At 40.9% G+C, this 23,625-nt stretch overlaps 2 protein-coding genes across 2 annotated transcripts; one reads left to right on the forward strand and one right to left on the reverse strand.

Moving 5' to 3' along the window:
* The first annotated feature begins 929 nt into the window (after positions 1–929).
* On the forward strand, positions 930–14,342 carry rac2 (Rac family small GTPase 2). The gene is made up of 6 exons (XM_042086343.1): positions 930–1,093; positions 6,378–6,449; positions 7,204–7,321; positions 7,602–7,664; positions 12,136–12,295; positions 13,570–14,342. The coding sequence occupies exons 1-6, from the start codon at positions 1,059–1,061 to the stop codon at positions 13,698–13,700; spliced, it is 579 nt and encodes a 192-aa protein (XP_041942277.1). The 5' UTR covers positions 930–1,058; the 3' UTR covers positions 13,701–14,342.
* Positions 14,343–21,525: 7,183 nt separating this feature from the next.
* On the reverse strand, positions 21,526–22,421 carry LOC121705395 (piggyBac transposable element-derived protein 4-like). The gene is made up of 2 exons (XM_042086344.1): positions 22,244–22,421; positions 21,526–22,128 (listed from the first exon to the last, which is right to left on the reverse strand). The coding sequence occupies exons 1-2, from the start codon at positions 22,349–22,351 to the stop codon at positions 21,700–21,702; spliced, it is 537 nt and encodes a 178-aa protein (XP_041942278.1). The 5' UTR covers positions 22,352–22,421; the 3' UTR covers positions 21,526–21,699.
* Positions 22,422–23,625: the final 1,204 nt, after the last annotated feature.

Genomic DNA, 23,625 nt, shown 5'->3' on the forward strand with positions numbered 1-23,625 from the left:
GTCATATCAAACTCAACCTACATTCACACCTAGCCTACCTATCTGCTCCTTTTCATTGCTTGGATGGTTAACATCAAAAAAAGAGTAGGCCTACCATCATCACACCAGTTCCTCAGGTACTCTGAATAAAGAGTCTCATGATTTAGGGGAAAATTTGGGGTTTTGCTCTAAATTATTCTAAATATTTCTACATAAGCATCAAGCGGTTATTACTGAACTTGCAATGTTTCTGCATCACTGAAGTAGGCATATAGTGTACACGATTGTCATAGATTGGCTAGAGTGTTTTGTAAATATATGTTTGTAAATATGTCTTTGTTGTCTATAGTTTCAATAATAATCATAATGCATCTTTGTTTGGTTTAAAGGGTATTGATTTTCTCTCTTCTTTATCTAGTCAGAATTGATGACACAGATAGGCTAGGCATGTTAAAGTGTAGGCCTTTAGGTCAAGAGGTCTACGTGAGTTTACAAGACGTTTTCCAGAGTAGGTCATCATTAGCCTAGAGCCTAGAGATAATTGGGCCAACTAGGAAATTGAATGGGCGCCATGTTGGATACCAATATTTCTGTAAGGGCCTTTCATTGACAAACCATGATGATAACATTCATATGCCTGTTATAATGGTGAAAATTAGCGATTTATTTCATAGCATATTCGCCCCATAAGGTTACGCTGTAGAGTCATCCGACGTTGGTATCCAACATTGCGAGAGTTGGCCAAACTTTTTTATATAGGCCTACGGCTCTGCATTAGCCTATTATCTGGCGCCATCTATTGGATGAAGCAGTTCCTTCAAGAAAAGATTACAGTCATGACCACGGGCTGCGTCTCTCTACATATTGCACCAGCCGCCTGTCATAACCACACGCGCATGATTGGATACGGAACGAGAAAAGATTAAGCGCAAAAGATAGTGCTAGAGAAAAAGAGCGAGGGTGTGTGAGGGGGAGGGAACGGAGGTAGCAGAACACAGTCAAAACTGATTTCCTGTATCTCACAATAGTTTTTGCCAAGTTGTCAATAGCTGCGCCTTGCCGAGGTTTTTTCAAGAAAAATGCAAGCTATTAAATGTGTGGTGGTTGGAGATGGGTAAGTTTACTGGATATTATATTTCTTCTGATTTCTCTTGACAAAAGGAAACAACAACCTTACACTGTATTGTGCAACACAAGACACAGTAATCGGTTATTTAACTATGATGAACTACGATGAACTGTTTTGATCATTTGCTGGATTTGAGACAAGACTTTAAGTTTAGAGTTTAATTTGTTCAAAGGTTCATTAGTGATTATTGATTAATTAATCTTTTACGCACATGCTCTCAGAAATTTCAACAGTGGACGAATTAAAGCTTTTGGAACACCTGATCTGGAATATTCTCTGTGTTAATACATTAACTCAATATATGCTCTATAGCTGTCAGATTAGGACACTATACATTAGGACAGCATGCCCGTTGGTTACCCTGTTCTTTCACTTTGAAAATATGTGACACTAGTTGCGGTTCATAGACTTCCTGAGATGTAGCCATCATCTCTGAGAGACATGGCCTCAAGCACAGGCGTTCTCCTCTACCATGCTGCTCATCAGTAGCAGTCAATTCTCTTTTTAGTTTCTTGGTCTAAAGCTCAGTATCCAACCTGCATGGTTCCACATTATCATGATTGTCATCAAAGAGCTATCAGGTGGTGTCAGGTGGTACTAACTATAGAACTTCCCAGAACTGGCTTCCCTGTTTTTAAATCACTCAGTGTGTTGTGCCACATAGATGAAGTTCCTTATCAGGTAAAAAAAAAAGGAGAGAATAAGGAAGAAGATGTTTACGGTTACCTGCTGAGCTCACAGTGATGCCGGAAGTTCTGCATTTCAGAGTGCAGTTATTGTGCCTGCTGTGACACAAGATGGGTGGAGGTAGAAGAGCTAGTTTGTAGACATGGCCCTGATGTTGCACTAGTGTCTGTGTAAATGTGGTGTAAATGATAATGCCCTGTTTGCTAAAAATATATTTTATTATGTAAGGACAGTGGGGAGTTACTCATGTTCCACACTGGGAGAGATGGCTACATTTGTCAGTATTAAGTATTGACAGGTCATTATTGAGAAGCATTGCCTTGGTTTTGTTAAAAACCAAAAAATTTAAACTTAAAAAATAAAAACTTGAATATTCATTTGAAATTGAACCCTAACCCCAGCCCCTACACAAGTACAGTAGTCTATTTTGGACCATACTTACTTCTAAAGTCAAAGGTAACGTACTGAGTAGGCCAGCTGCAAAGCTGTGTAGTCTTTCTTTCGCTCTATTTTTGAGGATATCCTGTACTTAAGTTCTCCATTTTGTAGTGCCTCGGTTCCTCTTCTGACACCCACAACATGCAGACACCCGTACAGGCAGAGTTCCGCATTTGTCTCCACACTTAGCTGCAGTATTCTTCATTTCAGTATGCTTCCTGGTGCAGTTTCTTTCTGGGTAGAAGGAAACCAAACTGATATCTGCATCACTGTCGTAGTGAAACTCTTTTAGTTGTAAATGTGTGAACGCCTTTTGCTCTTGTTTGAGGTCACATAATCACTGAACCTTCTGGTTGCATTTTGTAGGCCTTGTATATCCCCACTTCTTTGGGTTTATTTCCACCAACACGTGGTAGTGATGGAGCTAATACATATATGGAGAGTGGCTCTCGTCGCTCTCGTAGGACGCTTTAGCCTGCCAGGCTAATTTTACCTACAGTATAGTCTGTCCATAGTAAAGATGGCTGCAGACGATCTGTCTGGAGAGATGATTCACAGGATTAATCAGTCATTTTTCCCCAAACATTTGCCCTTAGATATGTTTTTTTTTTACCCTGTGTACCAGGCTGACCTTGGCCTTGTGTTTTTGCAGCTCTAGTCTCTATGTATCAAATGTTTATGTAACTGATGGAAATGCATCATTGTCTTTTGTTGAGCACCCACCTCTGTAAAGGTGAGAGGTCAGCCCCATATCTAGCAGATAGGGGAAGAGAGAGACAAGACAGGAAATTGGCTAAGGCACCAAAAGAGAGAACTAAGGGCCCACAGGGTTGGGTGTATCTCTCTCATATGAGCACTTGGAGTCACGTGTGTCTTTGCTGGTCTGAATCCTGCACATTTAGAGCGATTCTAAATGCATTTGAGTTCTTGGGAGAGAATCTGCATCGGAACAGTAGGCCCTCTTCAAAAAACATCCTTGCTGTTCACAGAGAAAAGGCTTGACAGCAAGAGTGAAGTGCTAGCAATTTGAGCTAAGAGACACTGGCACGAAACACAGAGAAAGAGAGAGTGCATCAGTGCTGAGTTCCACTGACTGCCACTCATCTCCCTTAAGCCCATCCCATGGAGACCGGAGAAGCTTGGTGGTGAAGTTTTGAGAGACTTTTTTGCTAAGCAACATAAAAAGGCCTCTCATGTTTTGAGATGAAATAAAATGTCATCCCAGAAGCGCTTATTCTAACTCTTCTTCATTCGCCAAGAGTTGAGTCGAGTGGGGCGCATATTGTGTTTTCATGCCGGCATCCAAACGGCACGCTTGTGTGCCATACTGGTAGACTTAGAAAGCGTGATAGAAAGCCCTCATGTCCTTTGAAATGCCTTAAAGCTACAGTGTGTACCATCTAAGGCAATCTAGTAGCAGAAGTTGAATATAATATTAAAAATTGAGTTTTCATTGTTGTATACGTGTCACCTGTAAAAATAAAAATGAATCATCTTGTTTTCATTTGCTTAGATTAATCTTTCATGTCCTCCATGGAGTCTGCTATACTGCTCCACCATCTTGCTACAGTATCCTAGAAAGTACAAACCAAAACAATGGTTGTAAGGAGGGCATTCTGTGTTTTCTAATCCTGTTGACAGCTGTCATATTTTTCCACAAAATCAGAAATGGAGTAATATTGAGTTGGTTGCATTTCAATAACATCACCACTGGATACTACACACTGTAGTTTTACTGCATGAGTGCAGTTAAGAATTCCAGTCCCGTGAGATGGACACTTTTCTCTCTGAACATCAACATCACAGAGGCCTGTTTTCACAGTGGCTCTAATAGCAATGCTAAACCATTTGGCTAACCTGCAAATGCCATTTAATGCCTGTAATTAAAAAGACTGAGATCCCAGATGGTGCGCATTAGAGAATGAAGTTGTGAACGACCGGTTGGATACAGTATGTAGACTTTCATCAGATTTTTAATATCCATCAGAGGATACCTCAGGCACTTCAGTGATAATCAGGTAGAGTGAAGAGAGTTTCGTAAATGTCGGGCAGGTTCTCTGAGTTCGCCTGATAACTTGTTGGTTCCTGCTCTTAAGTGCAGCTGGAGTTGCACGCCATAACCCACTCTCAGAGGGGGAGGTGAATTTGACATAAAAGAGTTCTATGTTTTTTTTGTGCAGGGAAAGAGAGAGAGAATGAGCGAGAGAGAGAGAAGAGGAGAAGAGAAGAGAGAGCAAGAGCAGCCAGCCCTTGTAGTTCAAGCACACACAAGTCAGGAAATGGTCTGTAGTGGAAAACAGGAGGTTGGTTGAGCAGTGTCAGACACAAGCAAACACAAATGAACAAACAAAGAAAGAGAAGCTACGTGAAAACATAATGCAGTAGCATCAGTCTATTTAAAACAGACTAAAAACAAATAAACCAAAAGTAAAAAGATAACGAGAAGGGACTGAACTGCAAGGGACCAACCAAGAGAATGGGACAGATTCACATGGTAAGGTAGAAGTGAGGCCAGTTTCCAGTCGTCCTTCCATCCTACAGGTAAACATCAGTTGCTGGTCCTCCTATAGCCTCAGGTTACTGTTCTGTCTTTAGCTGCGCTGAAACGGTTTAAGCTGACTGTGGAGGCCGCAGCCCTGTCAGCTGGAGGAACGCAGATTGGTTTGTGAGGCCTGGAGCCAGCATTCCTTCAGTCCTGTCAGGGCATGCACACCCTCCACACACACTCACACACTCAGGTGGAATGCCAACCTCAAGGTTGAGACACCAAGCTGCAATCAAGACTCTGTGGAAGACGCAGTGCGTCGAAACGTCAGTCGTTTGTGCACCATAATAAAAAAGTTTAAAAGTTCTCGGAGTCTCCGGTCATCCCTGGGTTTAGTCTCTCTGAAGTGGCCCAGCCAGTCTCTCTGACTCTTTTAGTAATATGTTTTAATAATTAGATTTTTAGACTTTTTGTTGTTCAAATGTAAATTGAGTCTTATGTAAGGTAATTTGAGTCCTAATATAGCATTGTTGTGAGAATATATGCTGCATATGCAAGGCAAGGAGCTGTTTTTCTTTCTTTATTTCTTTTATAGAAGCTGGTGTCTTATCACATGTATTTGAGGTGTTTCGACAGTAGTGCAATCTCTAAAAGGTCGTAGGGTACTCTTTCCTTTCTCTCACCATCTTTGCAAACATGTTTCAACTTATCTCTCTTACTAGTTTTCTCACTAGTTCTTCTCTCTCAAGCACACACAGTCACATTTTCCTCCCTTCATTATTTCTTTAGCTTCCTCAAACTTTGTTTGATATAAATCACTATCACTAATTATTTATGTTTTGAAAGTCTCCCGAGCCAGACCCCCCAAGTAAATGTTTTGAAACTTGTTGATTTACATATCTGAATGAAAAAAACATGAATTCCTTAATATTGGAATATATGTTTATTGCTCTTAAGATTCCAAAGTAAAAGACTATACAAGTGCAAAGTAATGCATTCTTAGTCAGAGGTAGCATTCAGCTCAGTTCAGTAGTGTATAGGTCTAATTGAGTGCCTGTCACAAACATATTTTGCGTCGACGTCATTGATAACGTCGACACGTTGTCCCAGCCCTACAGGCCATCACTGATTGGTGTGGAAAAGCAATGTCTTCAGTCTCAGATATATACAAACCCCAAATCCAGGGTGTCAATGGGGCAATAACCAGTCCCATCTGAAGTGGAAAGTGTGTCTCAACCGGTTCTTTATGCAAGAATAGTTATGAGTCATTCTGTCTCTTTTAGTCTTCTTATGCATTGCTGTGTATTTCTGTTGGTGCACAATTGTACTGTTTGGATGTGCATGATATTATGCTTCATTCTTTATGTATTTATGTCACAGCATTATTCTGAGAATGTGAGTGTGTCCCTGCATATGCGACTGTGAATATGCATGAAGGTTTGTGTGAGTGTGTGCATGTTTATGTGCGTCTGTCTGTCTGCTTGTCTGTTATTTGTTATAACCTACATTCATCCAAGTGTAAATATGGTAGCATGCTCACACAAATGTTGTTTACAAGTGTGTTAGTCCATCCACATAACATTTCTTTCTCTCTTTCCCTTTTTCTCTTTGTCTCACCCTCTTTCTCCCTCTCGCTCTCTTTCTCTCTCCCTCTCTCAGTGCTGTGGGGAAAACCTGCCTGCTCATCAGCTATACCACCAATGCTTTCCCAGGAGAGTACATCCCCACTGTGTGAGTATAAGTACTGTGCAGTTCGGACAGAGGCGCTCATGGGCAGAGGAGTCTTGTACCTCCTCCCTTAATGAAGTGCACCATCAAAACATCACACTCCATATGGGCTCTCCAAAAAGCCAAGCACTCTTTTGTTTCGGGGTGAAGTGGGAAAAAAGCTGGTGGCGCAGATCAATTCAAACATGAGTCCTCACATATACTGACAAGCATCTCCTAAGTGGGACTATAGAGTTTGTCACTGTTCTGCACTTTCTTGTGTGACTGTGTATGTGTATGTGTGTGTATGTGTGTGTGTGTGTGTGTGTGGGGGGGGGGGGGGGGGGGGGCATTTATCTGCGACACTCATTCTAATAACACCAGGAGCCAATGCAGTTCCATTACGTTCAACCTGCCTTAAACCCACTCCCTCTTCAGACACCATTATAGGTGTGTTTCGCTTGTCTGTGTCCCTCTGCCTGCAGTCACTCCATCTCCTCCGAGTGTGGAGAGACATGTCAGGGCGTCTAGATGAGCGAAACAGAACAAGTAATGACATCCCATGAGAAGACACTTCCTAGAGTTCAAAACATGTCACTTTTCCTGAGTTCTCATGTTCCACTGCTATGATGACACGTCTAGGTGTAATGATTGTGTAGAGGAAATGACTGCTCTATTAAGAGCTTTCAGCCTCTCTCTCAAAGTGCCATCAGGGGAATGAGCCATTTTGTGATTTTTGACTTTGTGTGATTTTTTTTTCTCTCCTCTCCTTTCCCAGATTTGACAACTACTCTGCCAATGTTATGGTGGACAGCAAGCCAGTGAACCTGGGACTATGGGATACAGCAGGACAGGAGGACTATGACAGACTGAGGCCCCTATCCTACCCACAGACAGTAAGCAAGACCACTTTTTAATAACCATGGCTACAGACTCTATGAGTAAAGACTACTCCAGCATATATTTGTATACATTTGATTTGAATATATATATATATATATATATTCAAAAATACAAAAAGGAAAATGAATTAAATATGGAGATTGTGTGAAAAGATAATGTAGACCTTCAGTATCATCTTAAATATTTGTTTGAATGTGACAGCACCGGAATAAATAAAAAAAATCCAGACGTTCATAGTGATCTATTATTTGTGTGTCTGTGCTTGTTTTTCAGGACGTGTTTCTCATCTGTTTTTCCCTGGTCAGTCCAGCCTCGTTTGAGAACGTCAGAGCCAAGGTTAGTGGCTGTCTGTGAAAGCTTTTGGTACGTGCTTATGCTCAGACAAAAATGCTCATTAGAATATAGTCAGGAAAATGGAGAATCTAGTGTACTTGGTTGTGTGGTAATTGTAGGTTGGTCACAGAGCACTAGGTGGCACTGTGTACAAATGTGACACTTGCAAATTTCGTGAGAGTGAAATTAGAAATTGTATGTGCATGCATGCACATTGATGCATGTACATCCTATCGAAATATTGATTTAAATTTTACAGAGTATGAAGGAAGTATTTCCTGCCAAAAGAAATGAAGAAATGATTGTGAAGTGCAAAGGGAATGGCACATTTATTTATTTAAATTCACTTCACTTCACTACATATGATATGTTGTTATTTTCATTATCTTTCTGGTCCTTCACCTCACAAACCTTTATCAGAGCCTTCAGCCTGACATTCATTAAGGAGCGCATTGAAAAGTGGGGCCTTCATTTGCTGGCTGACTCATCTCCTCATCCGCCTCATTTATTGGCGGTTCAGTTGTTCATGCAGCCAAGACATGAAGCCTGCGTGGCACTGCATTGACTTTTTCAGGTGATCTTCAATCAAATAGAGTCTGCAGGGCTTGCTATACACAGATAATGCCCTAGGTAGATGTCCATCTCTGTTTGCTGGGCTTGTTATAGCAGGGTGGGGGGGGGGGGGATGGGGAGGAACGCAGTTCCGCCACCTCAGATAAATTAATAATAAATATATTCTTTCATACCAATGATGTAGCGCGATGATATTGTTAAAATAAATGGTGAGTTAATTTTTCGTGTGTACATAGGTGACCAAGAAGCTAGCAATCTTGTCCAAAAAGAATTGCTACACCACAATACTCAATATGTTGTCCAACATTGAGTTTTTTTAGGGTTCCCCTCACCTGCCAAATCCCCCTTTAACCACTGGTTATAGCCACAGTTTGATGCGGTCATGATGACCCAGTTTTTTAGCAAGTTCATATGTGTATATATATATATATATATATATATATATATATATATAGGCTTTGCTAACAAATACTTACATAACCCTACAAACCGCAAGGCCTTGTTGCGGGCGTCCACAAATACCAATCATTTTCTACAAGTTCTTCAGTCATTTCTCTTCGTTGCTTCGTGGCTGTGGCCGTTTATGATTCGATCAGCAACATATTAACATACCCATCAATATCAGAAATACTTCAGAAATACAGCGGTCATGGCCTTAGTATGTTCGTAGTATGTGTTGTGATTATATGAATTTATATACAGACGTTTAAGGAACACAACGACCGCAAAACTGGCAGCCTTAAACCTTAACCAGAGAAGTATCTCATATCATGAGAAGTGCCATCTGCACATGATATGAGCTGCTGAAATGACTCCAAGTAGATGGATTCAGTCTGACAGTGAATACAGAAAGGCCCTCTTATGAATTGGTATAGCAGGCAGTAAAATAAAGCTCAGCACTGTAAGATTGAAGGCTGATTTTAAATTAGTGAATAGCAATATAGCAAAAACCTGAGCACACAGAAGAGGTTTTCTGCATGCTCCTTGGGACGTTGATGCTCAAAATTCCGTAGTTGTCAGCTTTTTTAACAAATGAGTTAGGAATTCTGCTTTTTAACAGTATTTCTGAATGAACAAATTGACATTATTTTGTGTTGTTTCTTTAGAAATCAGAAATATTACTGTGCCTTTTGTCCTGTAGGCCTATGCAACAAGAACACTGTATGTAGGCATACAGTGTACAGCAATTTGCACTGTTGTCTTTTTCCTATATGCCATTAGTGCTCTCTTTTTTTCAAAATGCTGTACAAAGCTTTGCTAATTTGTTGTCTGACCCATAATTCTTGTTACGGCCGAATAAACAGTGAAAAGCCTGTTGGCCATAGTCATAGAGCCTCAGATAACCTTACTCCCTGTGAACAGAATTGTCTTCACTGCCCTCTCAATCTGATAAAACATGAACAATTGGATGAAACATAAACAATCTGATCCTCAAATGTTCACTGTTATTTCTCTGAGAGGAAGAGAAACAGATGTCCTGCGGGTGTTTGTGTCGATGTGAGCGACGGTGTATTTTAGCAAAAGAACGCTTCACCCGGCAGTGTTCTCCTTTTGTCCTCCTCTGGGGGAGATTTTGGCTGAGTATGAAACTGCCCACAACACCTTTCAAAGGCATAATGGAAGAAAGACAAAAATAACTCTGTCTCTCACTCTCCCAATAATATGATTCAGAGAGAGAATTACGAATCAATCAGTTAGACTGTGAGCCAAATTTGTCCTGGTAATATAAGCAAGTTAATCCATACAAATATTGTGTCAAAGGCAAGTCATCTGTCAAATCCTCCTGTCTAGCTGAAGACGGCATGGTCCCTCTGCTAAATGAATAGCTTTGGAACACTTGCAGCAAATTCTGATTGAGGGTTGTTAGATGTAAAGGTCATGCTGACAGCCAGTACAGAGCCAAGTGCAAGTGCACTGGTCTGATTGTGGTAAATGCACAAATAGGCCTGTATACAGTATTCAACATGATGTACTGCCACTCAATCCTCAGTGACATTATTACTGACAGTAGTGCACAGACCTCTTAATAATAGAAGATGGGAAGATGCAGTTAAATCAGTTTGCGTTAGACTGTAAGCAACTAGTAATGTGTTTTTAGTGGAACCCTGTGCAGCGTGATGATTTCCACTCATTCATATAAATGGGTGCGTTGATGGAGTCTCTTTCTTTCCTTCATTTCCAAACATAAACCATTCTCCCTAGTTTCCTTATGCTGATCACAAGTCGTCAATCTGAGGATGAACGCAGTGCTATATTTGCAATTTTCCTTTCTATGTTAATTGTTTTTATCACTCTCACATCTCCATGGTAACAACGCCCATATGCAGATGGAGACATGAAGAATTGCGAAGGGTTTAGAAGACACATTAGTATCTATTTAAAGGCAGATAGCAAAATACACAGTGATACAAAGAGAGGAAATGGCTGTGTTTAGCTGCATGGCTTATCCATATTGGATTACTGCTCATGCAATCATAACAAAAGGTTTTCCATTTTAACCTCAGTTGGCTTTATTCACTTTCTGCCTGTTTTTTCACCTTTTCAATGAGGTACTGGAGTCAGACTCTGCCATGGAATGCCAGATAACCCAGGTGTACTAGTTATTGAAGAGTCGTGCAGTGGCCTGAGTAGCCCAGTTAAGAAAGTGATGTGCTAGCGAAAGTGCTAGCAGATATCAAGTAATGAAAAGTCCCTGTAAAAGTCCCCTGACGTAAGGTCTCTGTGTGCGTCAAGAGACACAGCTCAGTGGCTGATGTTTAGCTATTGTTTTGGGTTCAAGGTCTGACTCTGACCTTGGCAAGGTTAAGTGCTTGAGGCTTTGACATGGCAGAGCTATAGCCGTTGAGAAGATATGTTGGGGAAAAATCTATCGGAATAGACCTTGACAGAGCTTATGTGCTCTGTACAAGTGTGGTTGAAAAAGAAAAGGGGCTCTGGCAACATTAAACAGCATTGTTGTGGATGCTTGCTGCCATGGTATGCAGCTATGGAATAATTGTTGTGAGTCACTAAAGCAATGTATGTTGACTTCCATTTCTCTGAATCCATCATAGCCTCTGAGCTTCTGAAGGACAGAGAAAAAGGCTGGCCTAATCTGAAGTGGACTCCCTAGTCCTCACTAACATCTGCTTGACATGACATGCTTGACGTTGTTTGCCGTGCAGGTGGTGACTGGGCTGTTTGTTTGTGTTGTTTGACAGAAGTAAATCTTACTGCTTGGTTAGCATAGCATTAGCCTGAAAGCAAAACCAGGCGCCTTTTTAGTGTACACACTCACACACACACACACAAACACACACACACAGTACTGAGAGAACTAATCTCATGAGTGGACAGGTGTTCTCAGACACACTTAGATGAGTCACAAGAGCAGCCGGCCGGCGTTGCGATCATGGCAGCGGTCTCTATCTGGGGAGTTTATTCCGCCTGCCTCTCCTCTCCTCCACCTCCTCTCTGTTCCGTTTGTGTTGAGGGATGAGAGGCTCTTGCCGGATAATGATGAACCGTCCCGGTGGACTGGCGCGGGTCATGCAGAACAACAGCAGACGCTATGAATAATGAATGCTACGATATTAGAAAACCTAGTGCCTGCTGGGTATCAATATCCCGTGTTTGTGTGTGTGTGTGTGTGTGTGTGTGTGTGGGAAGGTGTAAAAGTCTATTCCTAGATATATTGTCGGCACGCTCTTCTTTGTGATGTTCTATTCATGATGCCAGGCTGCATTTGAACAGCGCCGTGGCGGTGCACCACTCACAGCCTAGCACTTGTACACACTGTAGAGACTTTTCACATCAGGAGTAGGAAGGAGAGACAAAAAAATCGCTAAAAGAGGATGCTTTGATGAAAAGAGAGAGAGAGTCTTCGTCCTCATTATTCCTTGTGAACTTCTCTTCTACCTAGTGGTACCCAGAGGTGCGGCATCACTGCCCTTCCACGCCCATCATCCTGGTTGGCACCAAGCTGGATCTGAGAGACGAGAAGGACACCATCGAAAAGCTCAAGGAGAAGAAGCTTGCGCCCATTACTTACCCACAAGGCCTTGCACTGGCCAAAGAGATCGGTGAGTTCATTTAACAGGCGTACATCTTTACAAAGATTGTAGCTTGTAGATTATACAAATGATCTTTTCTTAATAATACACCTTAATCCTCTGTCATGAGACTGACATGACCATATTGTTCATGTTATATCTATCATATGACATGTCAAAGGATATGATGTGTTATATTTTTTTTTTATTTGGTTATTTTCATGACAGCTGTCAGAAATTCAGAGTCGGAATATCTCATTTCATATGCTAATAAGATGCTTTGGTATCAGCCATATAGAGAGCTTTCCTAATAATTACTAATGGCAAGATGATACTGTTTTATCACTGGGCACTACCCAGTTTATGCTATTATATGGCATCTGCTAAGAAATGTTATGGTGGTTTTAGCACTATGATGGACCAGTTAAAGGTGCCATATTTAAGAATTGAGGTAAAAATATCCAAAAAATGAGCTACAATCATCAAAAGAATGAGAAGAAATAAGGGCGATGATGTCATTTAAAAAATGACAAGGTATAGTGCTGCAGAGATATCAACCTGAATTAGCATGCTAAATTACTAGCCACAGCCCGACAGGTGTCATAATACCAGTTTCGGCCATGGGAGGCGGTATGCGGGCAACATAACCGCCAGCCAAACTGCAATACGTTTGGCTGGCGGTTATGTTGGCAATACGTGTCTCGGTTGTTACTCTAGAGTAGACCAACTCACTTTCTGGAGGTATACTGCCCCCATCTTTTATGGAATGTGGAGTATGAATTGATTTTTTGGCGGACATTACACATGACCTTTAAGGACATTGCTGCAGAAGGAACAATCTCACTAAAAGTAGTGAGATCCAAATGTCTTTTTATAGGAAGAGGTAATCTCCCATTATTATGTGTATGGAGCTCCAGTCAAAAATGTCAAAAATGCTTAACAAAACTGCCTGTTAAATTGTCAAACTTGCATTCCACTTGTCTTAAAAAACAAAGGGTTGGCAAATAATTTTGCTCACATTGGACATTTGGAAAACATCTCTGAGTGTGTGACATAACTGAATGGCAACGTGCATTGCATAATAACAGAGCAAACTCAGTCTAATGGAGCCTGTCACATTTCGCTTTCCAAGTTAGCATTTGGGAGAATACATTGGCTTTCCCACCCACACACGCACACGCTCACACACACACACATACTCAGACTGGTCACGCAGCATGTCAGAGTTTAGGCATCATACTAATAACACTGTGTGTTTGTGTTTGTGTGTGTGTGTGTGTGTGTACTATACGTGGCCTTGACAGATTCGGTGAAGTACCTGGAGTGTTCTGCCCTGACCCAGCGCGGGTTAAAGACGGTGTTTGATGAGGCCATTCGTGCTGTGCTTTGCCCTCAGCCTACCAAGATCAAGAAGAAAGGCTGCCTGCTGCTCTGAGGAACCACTGAGTGGAGTGGGATGAACAACAGATGTAGAGGAAGATGAGGGATGGAGACAAAGAGATAGAGAGAGAGATAGAGAGAGAGAGATAGAATTTGGAACAGGAAAATGGGGAATGGGCAGGCAGAGGGAAAGAGAGAGATAAGAAAGAGGAAAAGCAAAGGTACTTATTTTTGCATGGTATATTTTGCTTCAGAACCTTTTCCTTTAAATTTACTGATTTACGTTTAAGAGTCAGAGAGCCTCGTCACTGTATTCATATTTGTTATTGTCTGCATTGAACTCAATATTACCAGGTCTCATGTTACAGTCTTATCATCAATCTCGGATGTGTCCACAATGTCATATCATCACAAAGAAGAGCCTTGTGCCTCATGTTTTTTTTTTTTTTTGGGGGGGGGGGTCTTCTAGATAGAGCTATGGCTAACGTCACTGGAATAATTTGTTTAACGGTACTTTCTAATGGGTTACTTTTCAGAAACAGGTTAATGTTGCTATATTTTCATTTAACTGAAATATAAATAGCTGCAAGATGAACAAATTATGAACAGTTATTATTATTATTATTATTATTATTATTATGAACAATGACAGAATGGAAATACAAACAAAATCTAATAAACATAGTATGACCATTAACTAACTGACTCCTCTATATTTGGACATTTGAATATTGCACAACAGTTATTTTCCTGTTGTCCTATCCAGTCATAATCATAAAGTTAGCCAGCAAATGGAAGCCTCACTTCGAACGTCCCCCTGGACGTTCCCTCCCTCCCTAACCACTACCAGTTTGGCCCTCGTCCAGCCGTCCAGGGGGTAGGCTCCGCCCCTGCCGTCTCATTCCAGCAGGATCTGTAAGGGTCTGCACGCTCAGTAACTTAGAGCGAGGACGGCACCTATGCCAAAGACTCTCACATTGTTGCCTATGTCTTTTGTAAATCCTTTGATGGATTAAAACATTTCTTAACTTTCATTGTACCTCCCTGAGTCTTTCTGGTAGAACTGCTGTGAACATCTACTACAACTCTGCAAAGTTCACACTTCCATTTCATTCCTCTTTATCTGACCAAAGTTTGATCCAGAAAAGGGCACATTTTACTCTGCAAAAAACACTTTCTCTGTAGTACAGTATGTCAAGAATAATGATAGTAGTTGAGAATGTATGAGTCATATGGCAGTGGAGAACTAACCTAGAAATCTAGACGTACCCTAGGGGCAGCAAATGTAATTTGCAGCCAGAGTGGTCTAGCAACTCTCCCTTGGCTTGCAAGCTGGAAAAATGAAACTTTGATCAGGCCAATCACACTGTGTATAGAGTCGGTGGGTGGGCTTAACATAATGATGGTTCCGCATGAATTCCCTGCTACTTGAAAACAAAGAAGATGGATGCTGCTGCTGGCGACCAGCGCAACACGAGTTAAGGTTTTTTAAGTTGGCAAAAGTTTGATCAACTAGGCAACTCAAATGTATGCAGATGATACAGTGATCTTTGTGCACAGCAGCAGTGCAGTTCAGGCCGCAAATCAGTTAACAAGCTTGATGCAACATATCACTGCATGGTTAAACCAAAATTGTTTACAATTGAATATATCCAAAACCGTGTGCATGTTTTTTAGCAAGTCAAAAAAACATTTTACAGAACCTGATGTATTAGTGGCAGGGGAGAGACTGCAAGTAGTGTCTGAGGTTAAATACTTATTGACAATCAGTTATCATTTAAACCTCACATAAAAAAGGTTTGTCAACGAGTCAAGTTCAATCTGGCAAACTTCAGACACATCCGCAACTGTATGTCAACTGAGGCTGCAATAATGTACATGCACTCAATGATCTTCTCCCACATTACATATTGTTTAACAACCTGGTCTCAGTCAGGTACCACTTCCTATACCTCTGTCCAGTCACTGTACAAACAGACTCTTAAAGTCCTTGATAAAAAGCCCAGATATCATCACCACTGTCCAATTTTTTAAAAATATAAGATATTAAGTTGGGAAAATCTGGTGAAATACACTAACTCCTGTTTAGTGTATAAGATTATCAATGGACTGGCTCCTCCAGTTCTAAATCAGTTTGTAAAAACAAGTCCACCCACTTACAGATCTACACGTAGCGCAGTTAGAGGAGACTGTGTAATTCAACTGAGAAAAAGTAGTTTTGGCCAATCTGCTTTTTCTATTAGAGCTGCACATGACTGGAACACACCATCCTATATTAGAGACATGAAAACGTATGACATATTCAAATCCAACCTAAAGAAGTGGCTAATCAGCAACCAGACCTGTCAACATTGAACAAAAAAACACAATAACACACCGCTATTGACTCTGCTTGCCAGTTTTACCAGGCGACTGCACACTTACCATCCCTGCCCCATGCTCCTTCTTCTTTTCTTTTCTTCTTTTCTTTTCCCGCCCTCATTTTATTACTTATTTTCACTTGTTTGTCTTTTTTATAGTACATCTTATGTGTAAAGTGTTGTTTTATCTTTCAGGTCTGCAATGATGTGTGTAGAGTTTCTTGTAGGCACATCTGGCCTGTTAACATCGGCCCATGGACAACAGATGCAAAATAGCCATTTTGGCTAATTCTGGCGCATTTACATTTTTATGTTCATTAATGTGCACTGTCCATGTCTAAATAAACCTTAAATAAATAAAATAAACTAGCTCCGCTGGTGGGAAAATGCATGGGACTCATGAGTTGTAGCGTGTAACCGTTTATCCCGCCCCTCGGATTGAGCACTGCGAATGGTGAGTTCCCAGACCCTTGATGTGGGTCTGGCTCGTCAGGCTAGTGGAGAACATCTGTCAAGTCTCAATCCTACACTATCCAGTATGTTTGGAATGGGCAACACAGCCAATTCTCTCCTTTCGTTTGTGTGTGCTTGCTGTTATTTCAAGGCTTTTCTTGTTCCTTTAACTTTTAAGCCATCATTACACATAGACTTCTTTAAGTGTTCTTTTTTATATAACTCAAAGGGAAGTTGCCCAAAAGTTTACAAGGACTTTACCTTGTATAACCAGTTACCCGTGTATTTCTTATGCCTAGAGTATAAAAAGTGTAAAAAAAAGTTTAATCTGCAATCATTAGACCATCTTAATAAAACATTGCATGAACCATCAGTCTTATGGCTAACATAAGCATACACACAACTCTAATGGATACAGTTAGCAGTACAGTAAAGCAGTTAGTAGCAGTAAAGTCTTCAGCCCCATGCTAAAGTTGACTAAAAAGAGGAATGAAAAAAATCATCTTTTGGAAATGGATCTTAATGCCTTAATTAAAAAAATGAGGAAAAAATCCAACCTTTAAGGACACCAATTTTCTTTATGAATGAATAATGTATCGTAAATAAATAAATGTTCTTCATTAAAATACAGGATGCATAAGTATTCATACTCCTATGTTAAATCTATGTTGAATTCCCATAGAGGCAGGCAGATTTTTTATTTTTAAAGGGCAGTTATTTCATGGATCCAGGGTGCTATACATCCTGATACAGTTCCCTTGGCTTTTGGAATAAAAATTTCCCCACATCATCTCACTGAAGACTTTCTATAGCACTGCATGTGGTATAATGATGACAAGTTATAGTCATTGTTGCCAATGAGTGCCACCACCTCCCTGAGTACTCTCAGGTTATATTTTAGTTCACGCAATCAGTGTGTGTGTAAGGAACACTTAAAACAACACTATGCAAAAATGTGATACTTTTTGACGTTTGCTTTTTAATATGCAACTAGTTTTGGTATGGTTTTCTGATTCATTTTTATGGATTTGGTAATTTGAAGGGAACAAACATTTGTCATTCCCTCCAACCATGCACACTATGTAGTTCCGTTCTGAGCTGGGATATATCACAAAAATTAAGGAAAGCCTGCACAACATTGACAATTTTATTACATTAAATTACATTTGGCTGACACATTTTTAACCAAAGCGACGTACAACATGGTAAACAGTTTAAAGCTTTATAAAAACAATTCTCCCAACAATTCTAGAACAATAACGTGCCCTGTTGGGTTGGTTGTAGACCAGGCACGCCGCCACATTCTGGATCATCTGAAGGGGTTTCACTGTGCAGGTGTAATGACTATGGCCTGTACCAGAAGTAGGGTAGCTTTGGTAGGTTTGGTTTTTGACAGGTTTAGCTGGAGGTGGTGTACCTTCATCCTGAGATGAGATGCAGTCAGAGATCCATGCTGAGACCAAGGGGTCATCAGGTGGAAAAGACAGATAAAGCTGTGTGTTGACCTAACCCCTCACTGCTCCCCGAGCGCCGCTGTAGCAAGGCAGTTCACTCCGGGTTAAACATCCCACATACTCAACGCACCCAACCAGTAGCGCGACAATGTGATGTCACAGAAGCGCCGTAACCATTTATACTCGCGCGTGGTGGTCGCAACACTAGTTGCAATATTCTCCTGAACAGAGGTGTCGCTGTTGTGAAAAGACTAACGCTAACTACGTTACACAGCAGAAGAAGCTGCAGTAAGAAACACTAGTAGCAGAGCCCGTTTACGGAGAGCCGGATCACTCCCTATTAACTCCATTGTACCTGCAATCTGTTGCAGTTCCGCCAGGGTTCCGCTAGGGACGATCACGAATAAGTGCAGAAACAATGGGAGTCTATGGAGCTAGACGGCTAAATTCGTTGTTTTCACCTGTTTACCAACTTAACTCCTGAATTTGAGTCGTTGTGGTCGCAACATAGGTATGCCTTTCCAATTAAAAGTGAAATAAAAACTTACTCATGTTCTTTTTTCTTCACGTTTTCCATAGGATGGGCTGCTTTTCTCATAACATGCTAGCATTCAGCTAATGTATGCTGAGTGAGAAATTGCGACTGATTATGACCGTACATCCCATGTAAGCTGAAGCTGAACCAGCCAGAACCCATCACTTTTCTTAAAGAGCAGAGGACAGAAGAAAATGTAAACAATGCCTTTCAGATGTGCAGCTATAAAATTGCAATAATTCACTGTCAAAAGGACCGTCCTTCACTTTCCCGAAGGATGACGAGAGGCAATACCAGAGAATGTTAAATAAAGGGGCATGTTCATAAAAGTTGATAACACTATATTCAATATTACTGATGATGTCAAGGTGGTCTTGGTCCCCAAATCAAATACATTTTTTAAGAATTATCGAAGAAGTATCGAAATCGCTATTCTTGATGTGGTATCGGTATCGAAACAATAATTTTGGTATCGTGACAACTACACTAGTCTAATTTCTTGGAATAGGCGCAAACAATACTTTGGGTTTTCGCACCGGCAGCAATGAATCAACATAATCAGTCAAAAGGAGAGGACAGCACATCATGGGCAAGTGTTGTTTTAATTGTCATTATGGATTTGATCTGGTGTTTTACAACCGCATAATGGGTGTGATGTAGGTCTTAATTTTCATGTAAGTGGTCTTAAAAAGGTCTAGTCTTATTTGGGGTGGTCAAACCTGGGGAAACCCTGTAATGGAAAGAAGATACCGAAGGCTTTTTTGCCATATTGAGTCAGCTTTACTTTCTTGTCCATAACTTGTCTTGGTTATGACACATTTTATTGTTCTTTGTCCTTTGGACAGTGCCTGGTGAGCTCGAACAACAAGGCTTTGAATCAGTTTACACCAGATTTGCCCTTCAATGCGACTGTGTGACATGTTCCAGCAATACTCATCACTTAAACCTTACTGATCACAGGAGAAATGTTCCTGTTGAAACCCACTATCAGAACTAAACAAGGCAACGCTGCATTTAGTTGTTATGCGTTCTGACTATGGAGCCAGCTCCCAGATGACAAAAAAAAATTGCCCAAATTACTTTTTTGACATCAGGACTCTGAACTAAACTATTTTCAGATGCCCATTTTTTTTTTTTTACACTAAATAGGCTTAGTCCAACCAAAACAAGGTTTTGCCTAGCGTAAGCTGGATAGGGGTTAATCCTAGCCTGACAATACAGTTTACTCACTAGATGAGGTGAGGGAATTCAACAAACTTGTTTAAGCTTGACAAATATATCAATAAAATCTGTTTTTCAATTGGGCAACATATAGCAAATGTGAGTGGTAGCTATCACATCCCCCATTCTGTGTTTAAGTGATTAATAAGGTGTGTCTGATCCAGTGTTGTGCCAGTTCACAGCTTTTCTGAACTAGTTCAAGTTCAGTTCATACATGCTCAAAGTGAACAGTTCACGTTCAAAGTTCACAGTTTTAATTCTGAACTAGTTCAAAGTTCAGTTCAATTTTAACTTTTTTCGTGAGATATTTAAATAAATACTTTTTTTCACATTACGAGCTAGAAATCACTATACGTTCTTTGAAGCTGCACATTAGACATTTGCTCATGACACTGCAATTGTGGCTTTCTTACCAGGTGATGAAACTTGCAGCAGTACAGACAAGGTAGACCAGTTCTATACTTAGTGCAATGAAATCCAGCCCTCCGCGCTCTCATCGTTGCCTGCTACGCGGCGTTGCTATGCCTACCCCGCTCTGCTGCAATTCATCACGGGTAACGTTGTGCGGAAGCCAGTAGCCTATGCTATTCAACTATTCTCAGCCGGACACTACGTTGCCCGCAATGCATTGCGCACACAATGTCAAAATCATTTCTGTCTGGTGATACATGATTTAAAGGTGCCATGTGTAAGAATTGAGGTAAAAATATCCAAAAGATGAGCTACACGCATCAAAAGAATGAGAAGAAATAAGGGCGATGATGTCATTAAAAAAATAACAAGGTATAGTGCTGCAGAGATATCAACCTGAATTAGCATGCTAAATTACTAGCCACAGCCCGACAGGTGTCTCAATACCAGTTTCGGCCATGGGAGGCAGTATGCGGACAACATAACCGCTAGCCAAACTGCAATACACGAGTCTCGGTTGTTACTCTAGGGTAAACCAGCTCACTTTCTGGAGGTATACTGCCCCCATCTTTTATGGAATGTGGAGTATGAATTGATTTTTGGCGGACATTACACATGGCACCTTTAAGCGGCACCAGCGAGAATACAGGAGGGAGGAACTTTCTCTCGTTGCGTTTCTAAAGAGAAAACAGATGTCACTCAGTTTTCAATGGAAAACAAATTCCAACGTTCATTTACAGTGATGTCTGCCGTTCATGACACATAATGTGAACTAATTCACGTTCAAGTTCTTTATTAAAAAATGTGTTGCGTTCAGTTCAACGTTCACGAAAAAATGAGCGTGTTCAACGAACGCGTTCTTTTGAACTCGTTCACGCACAACACTGGTCTGATCTTTGTGCTGTATCAAAATTCCCACAGTTATGAAAGCAGACGGTCAAACAAATGTCTTACTTTGTATTTTTGAGTGGCTCACAAAATAACAATGTTCTATTTTCTGCTCTTCTCTCCCTCCTCCCTTTGGTTGGTTCCACCACCAGGATAAAAGACGCAGATTGACCAGCCCACGCTTTCATCCACCATTGTACCAGTATGGCACGCTTTGGCACAAGTTCAGTTTGTTTATGTTATTGTTCAGTAGTTCATTTCTCCATGTTGTATGATTTATAGATAGTCTTAACCTTTAAACACTGTTCGTTGCTACCCCCCTTAATTTACTGTTCGCGGTCAAATTTGACCGAACAGTTTTAACTGCTCTTACATACCATAAATACCAATAAAAAGTGACAAAAAGTAGTTTTAATACAACATTTATTGTAAAAAGAACCTCATTAGAACATTAACAACTACAACATGTATGTGTAGGATTGTGTTTCTGTGTTTGCGTACATGCATGTATGTACAAACATTTGTGGTTCGCATGCATAAGTGGCAACATGACAACATGAACTGATAACATGAACTGTGTGTGTGTGTGCGTGCGTGTGTGTGTGTGTGTGCGAACATTGTTGGTTCACATAACAGTATGAACTGACAACATGAACTGTGTGTGTGTGTGTGTGTGTGAGAGAGAGTGGGTGCACATGTGTGTTTCTGTGTGTGCGTGCATGCATTGGTGGTTCACACGCACAAATGGCAAATTGCAGTCATGGTGCAGTGTCCCTTGCAAATGGAAGCGTTGCACCTGTGGCATGTGATGCCAGTTTCCACATTCCGGGGGGCACAGAGTGTACACCTCTTCCTTTGTTTGGCTTGCACTTGCTGAGGTTGATGGGATGGGGGAGTAGAAGGGCCCTGCATACTCCTCACCAGACTGGCAGATGCTGGTGTACGGGGTAGGTGCTGTCGTCGATGAATAGAAGGAGTAGCCAAAGCTTTCCCAAGCTCTGCAATGAAGAGTCTCCTCTTGAAGGGTTTCCCATGATTCCAGGCTGGGTTTATCGCTGTCCACACTACAAATGCATTGTATGCAGACACATCTAGAATGTTGTGGAACACAACTACAGGCCAGCGGGCGGTCTTGCGCTTGCAGGTATAGGTACCAGTAAGCTGCAATGAAATACAAAGAGATTAGACGAACAGGTCATCTGTTTTACAAAAAAGGTTTTACAAGACTAAATGTAAAATGAAAATGTATGAAAGATGAAAAAGTACTTTACTGTACCTTGTCAAGGCAGTCAACACCCCCTTTGTTTCTGTTGTAGTCCAGGATGATGTGTGGCTTCAAGTGCTCCTCTGTGCTGATGGCAGCATCTTTGTGTAGTGTGCTCATCAAAATGACATTTTTGTCCTTCTTCGGAACATATGACACAAGAGTCAGTGAAGGCAAACATGGATGAGAGTGTCTCTCTTCCTTTGGCTTTCACCAGTGCAGCAGGAAGTTTAGGCGTAGGCTACAACTTCATTCACAAGCAGATAGTTAAAAATCGAGCATACAAGTTAGAAAAACCTAAAGCATTCGTTTAGGCTATGTCGCCTCAATGTTGTCAATGCAGGACAGACTGTCGGCTGAGGGAAAGAAATTATGTCGGTCTGTCTGAGTGACATTAGGCCTAACTAAATAAATCCAAAATATAGCCATTGTTGTAAGGTTAAATTGTGTGTAGCCTATGGTGAAGTTATAATCAGACTTCAAGCTGTGCAAAGCAACTGCAGCAGTTGGGAATAGGTTGGAAATGACTGATTTTCAGCCACTTAGCCTAATGCTCATTCTGGTGTATACTATGACAAGATGTACAGAAGTGTAAAGTGTAGGCTATCAATTACCCTAATATACAAGTATGTTAAATTAAATATATTTAAATTAGGCTATTAAAGTTGCCTATTTCAGTAGGCCTAGGAGAAAAGCAAACAGGTGTAAAGGGGAATTAAAGGGCCATCACCGTTCTTTTTTTTTTTGGGGGGGGGGGGGTGGTCACGACCTGGTGACGTAATTGATATGCAAATTAGTGTATAACGTCATCTAGCGACTTTTGGAGCTGGCTTTAGCTACTTTCCATTTGAAATATGGTCTTTGAAGAGGAAGAGGAGATCACAGTGTCTGACACTGTGGAGGAAAAGGTTGCACTACCCCAAACAATCTGATTTTAATTTAAAGGTGCTCTAAGCGATTTTTAGGCTAAAACATTTTATATCACTTACTGCAAACATCACCTAACCAACTGCTAGCTGTCTGTGTCCTGAATACACTGTAAAACCCAAACACCCATAAAAACATAACAAACTGTTCCAGCAAATCACAGACGAGATGCGCATTTAGGAGAGTTTCAATGGCTCGGGAGCAACACGGGAGGGGGGAGGAAGTAGCAAGCTAGCTCCCTGTTTTGTTTTAAAGTCAACAGAAGTGACATTACTCAGCATCACTTACAGCACCTTTAAGTCACAAATACAGACACAGAAATTATTTGTTTCCATGAAACAGTGCATTTGGGTAACTGTTTTGGGATTAACAAACAATGAGCTGTAAAGTAACTCAAGTCTCCACCTATGAAACTGTCTGATAATACTTACCTTTTCGCAGGCTGTCGGAGACTGCATCCAGGAAGA

Source organism: Alosa sapidissima, chromosome 3 (assembly GCF_018492685.1).
Source record: "Alosa sapidissima isolate fAloSap1 chromosome 3, fAloSap1.pri, whole genome shotgun sequence".
Lineage (NCBI taxonomy): Eukaryota > Metazoa > Chordata > Actinopteri > Clupeiformes > Clupeidae > Alosa > Alosa sapidissima.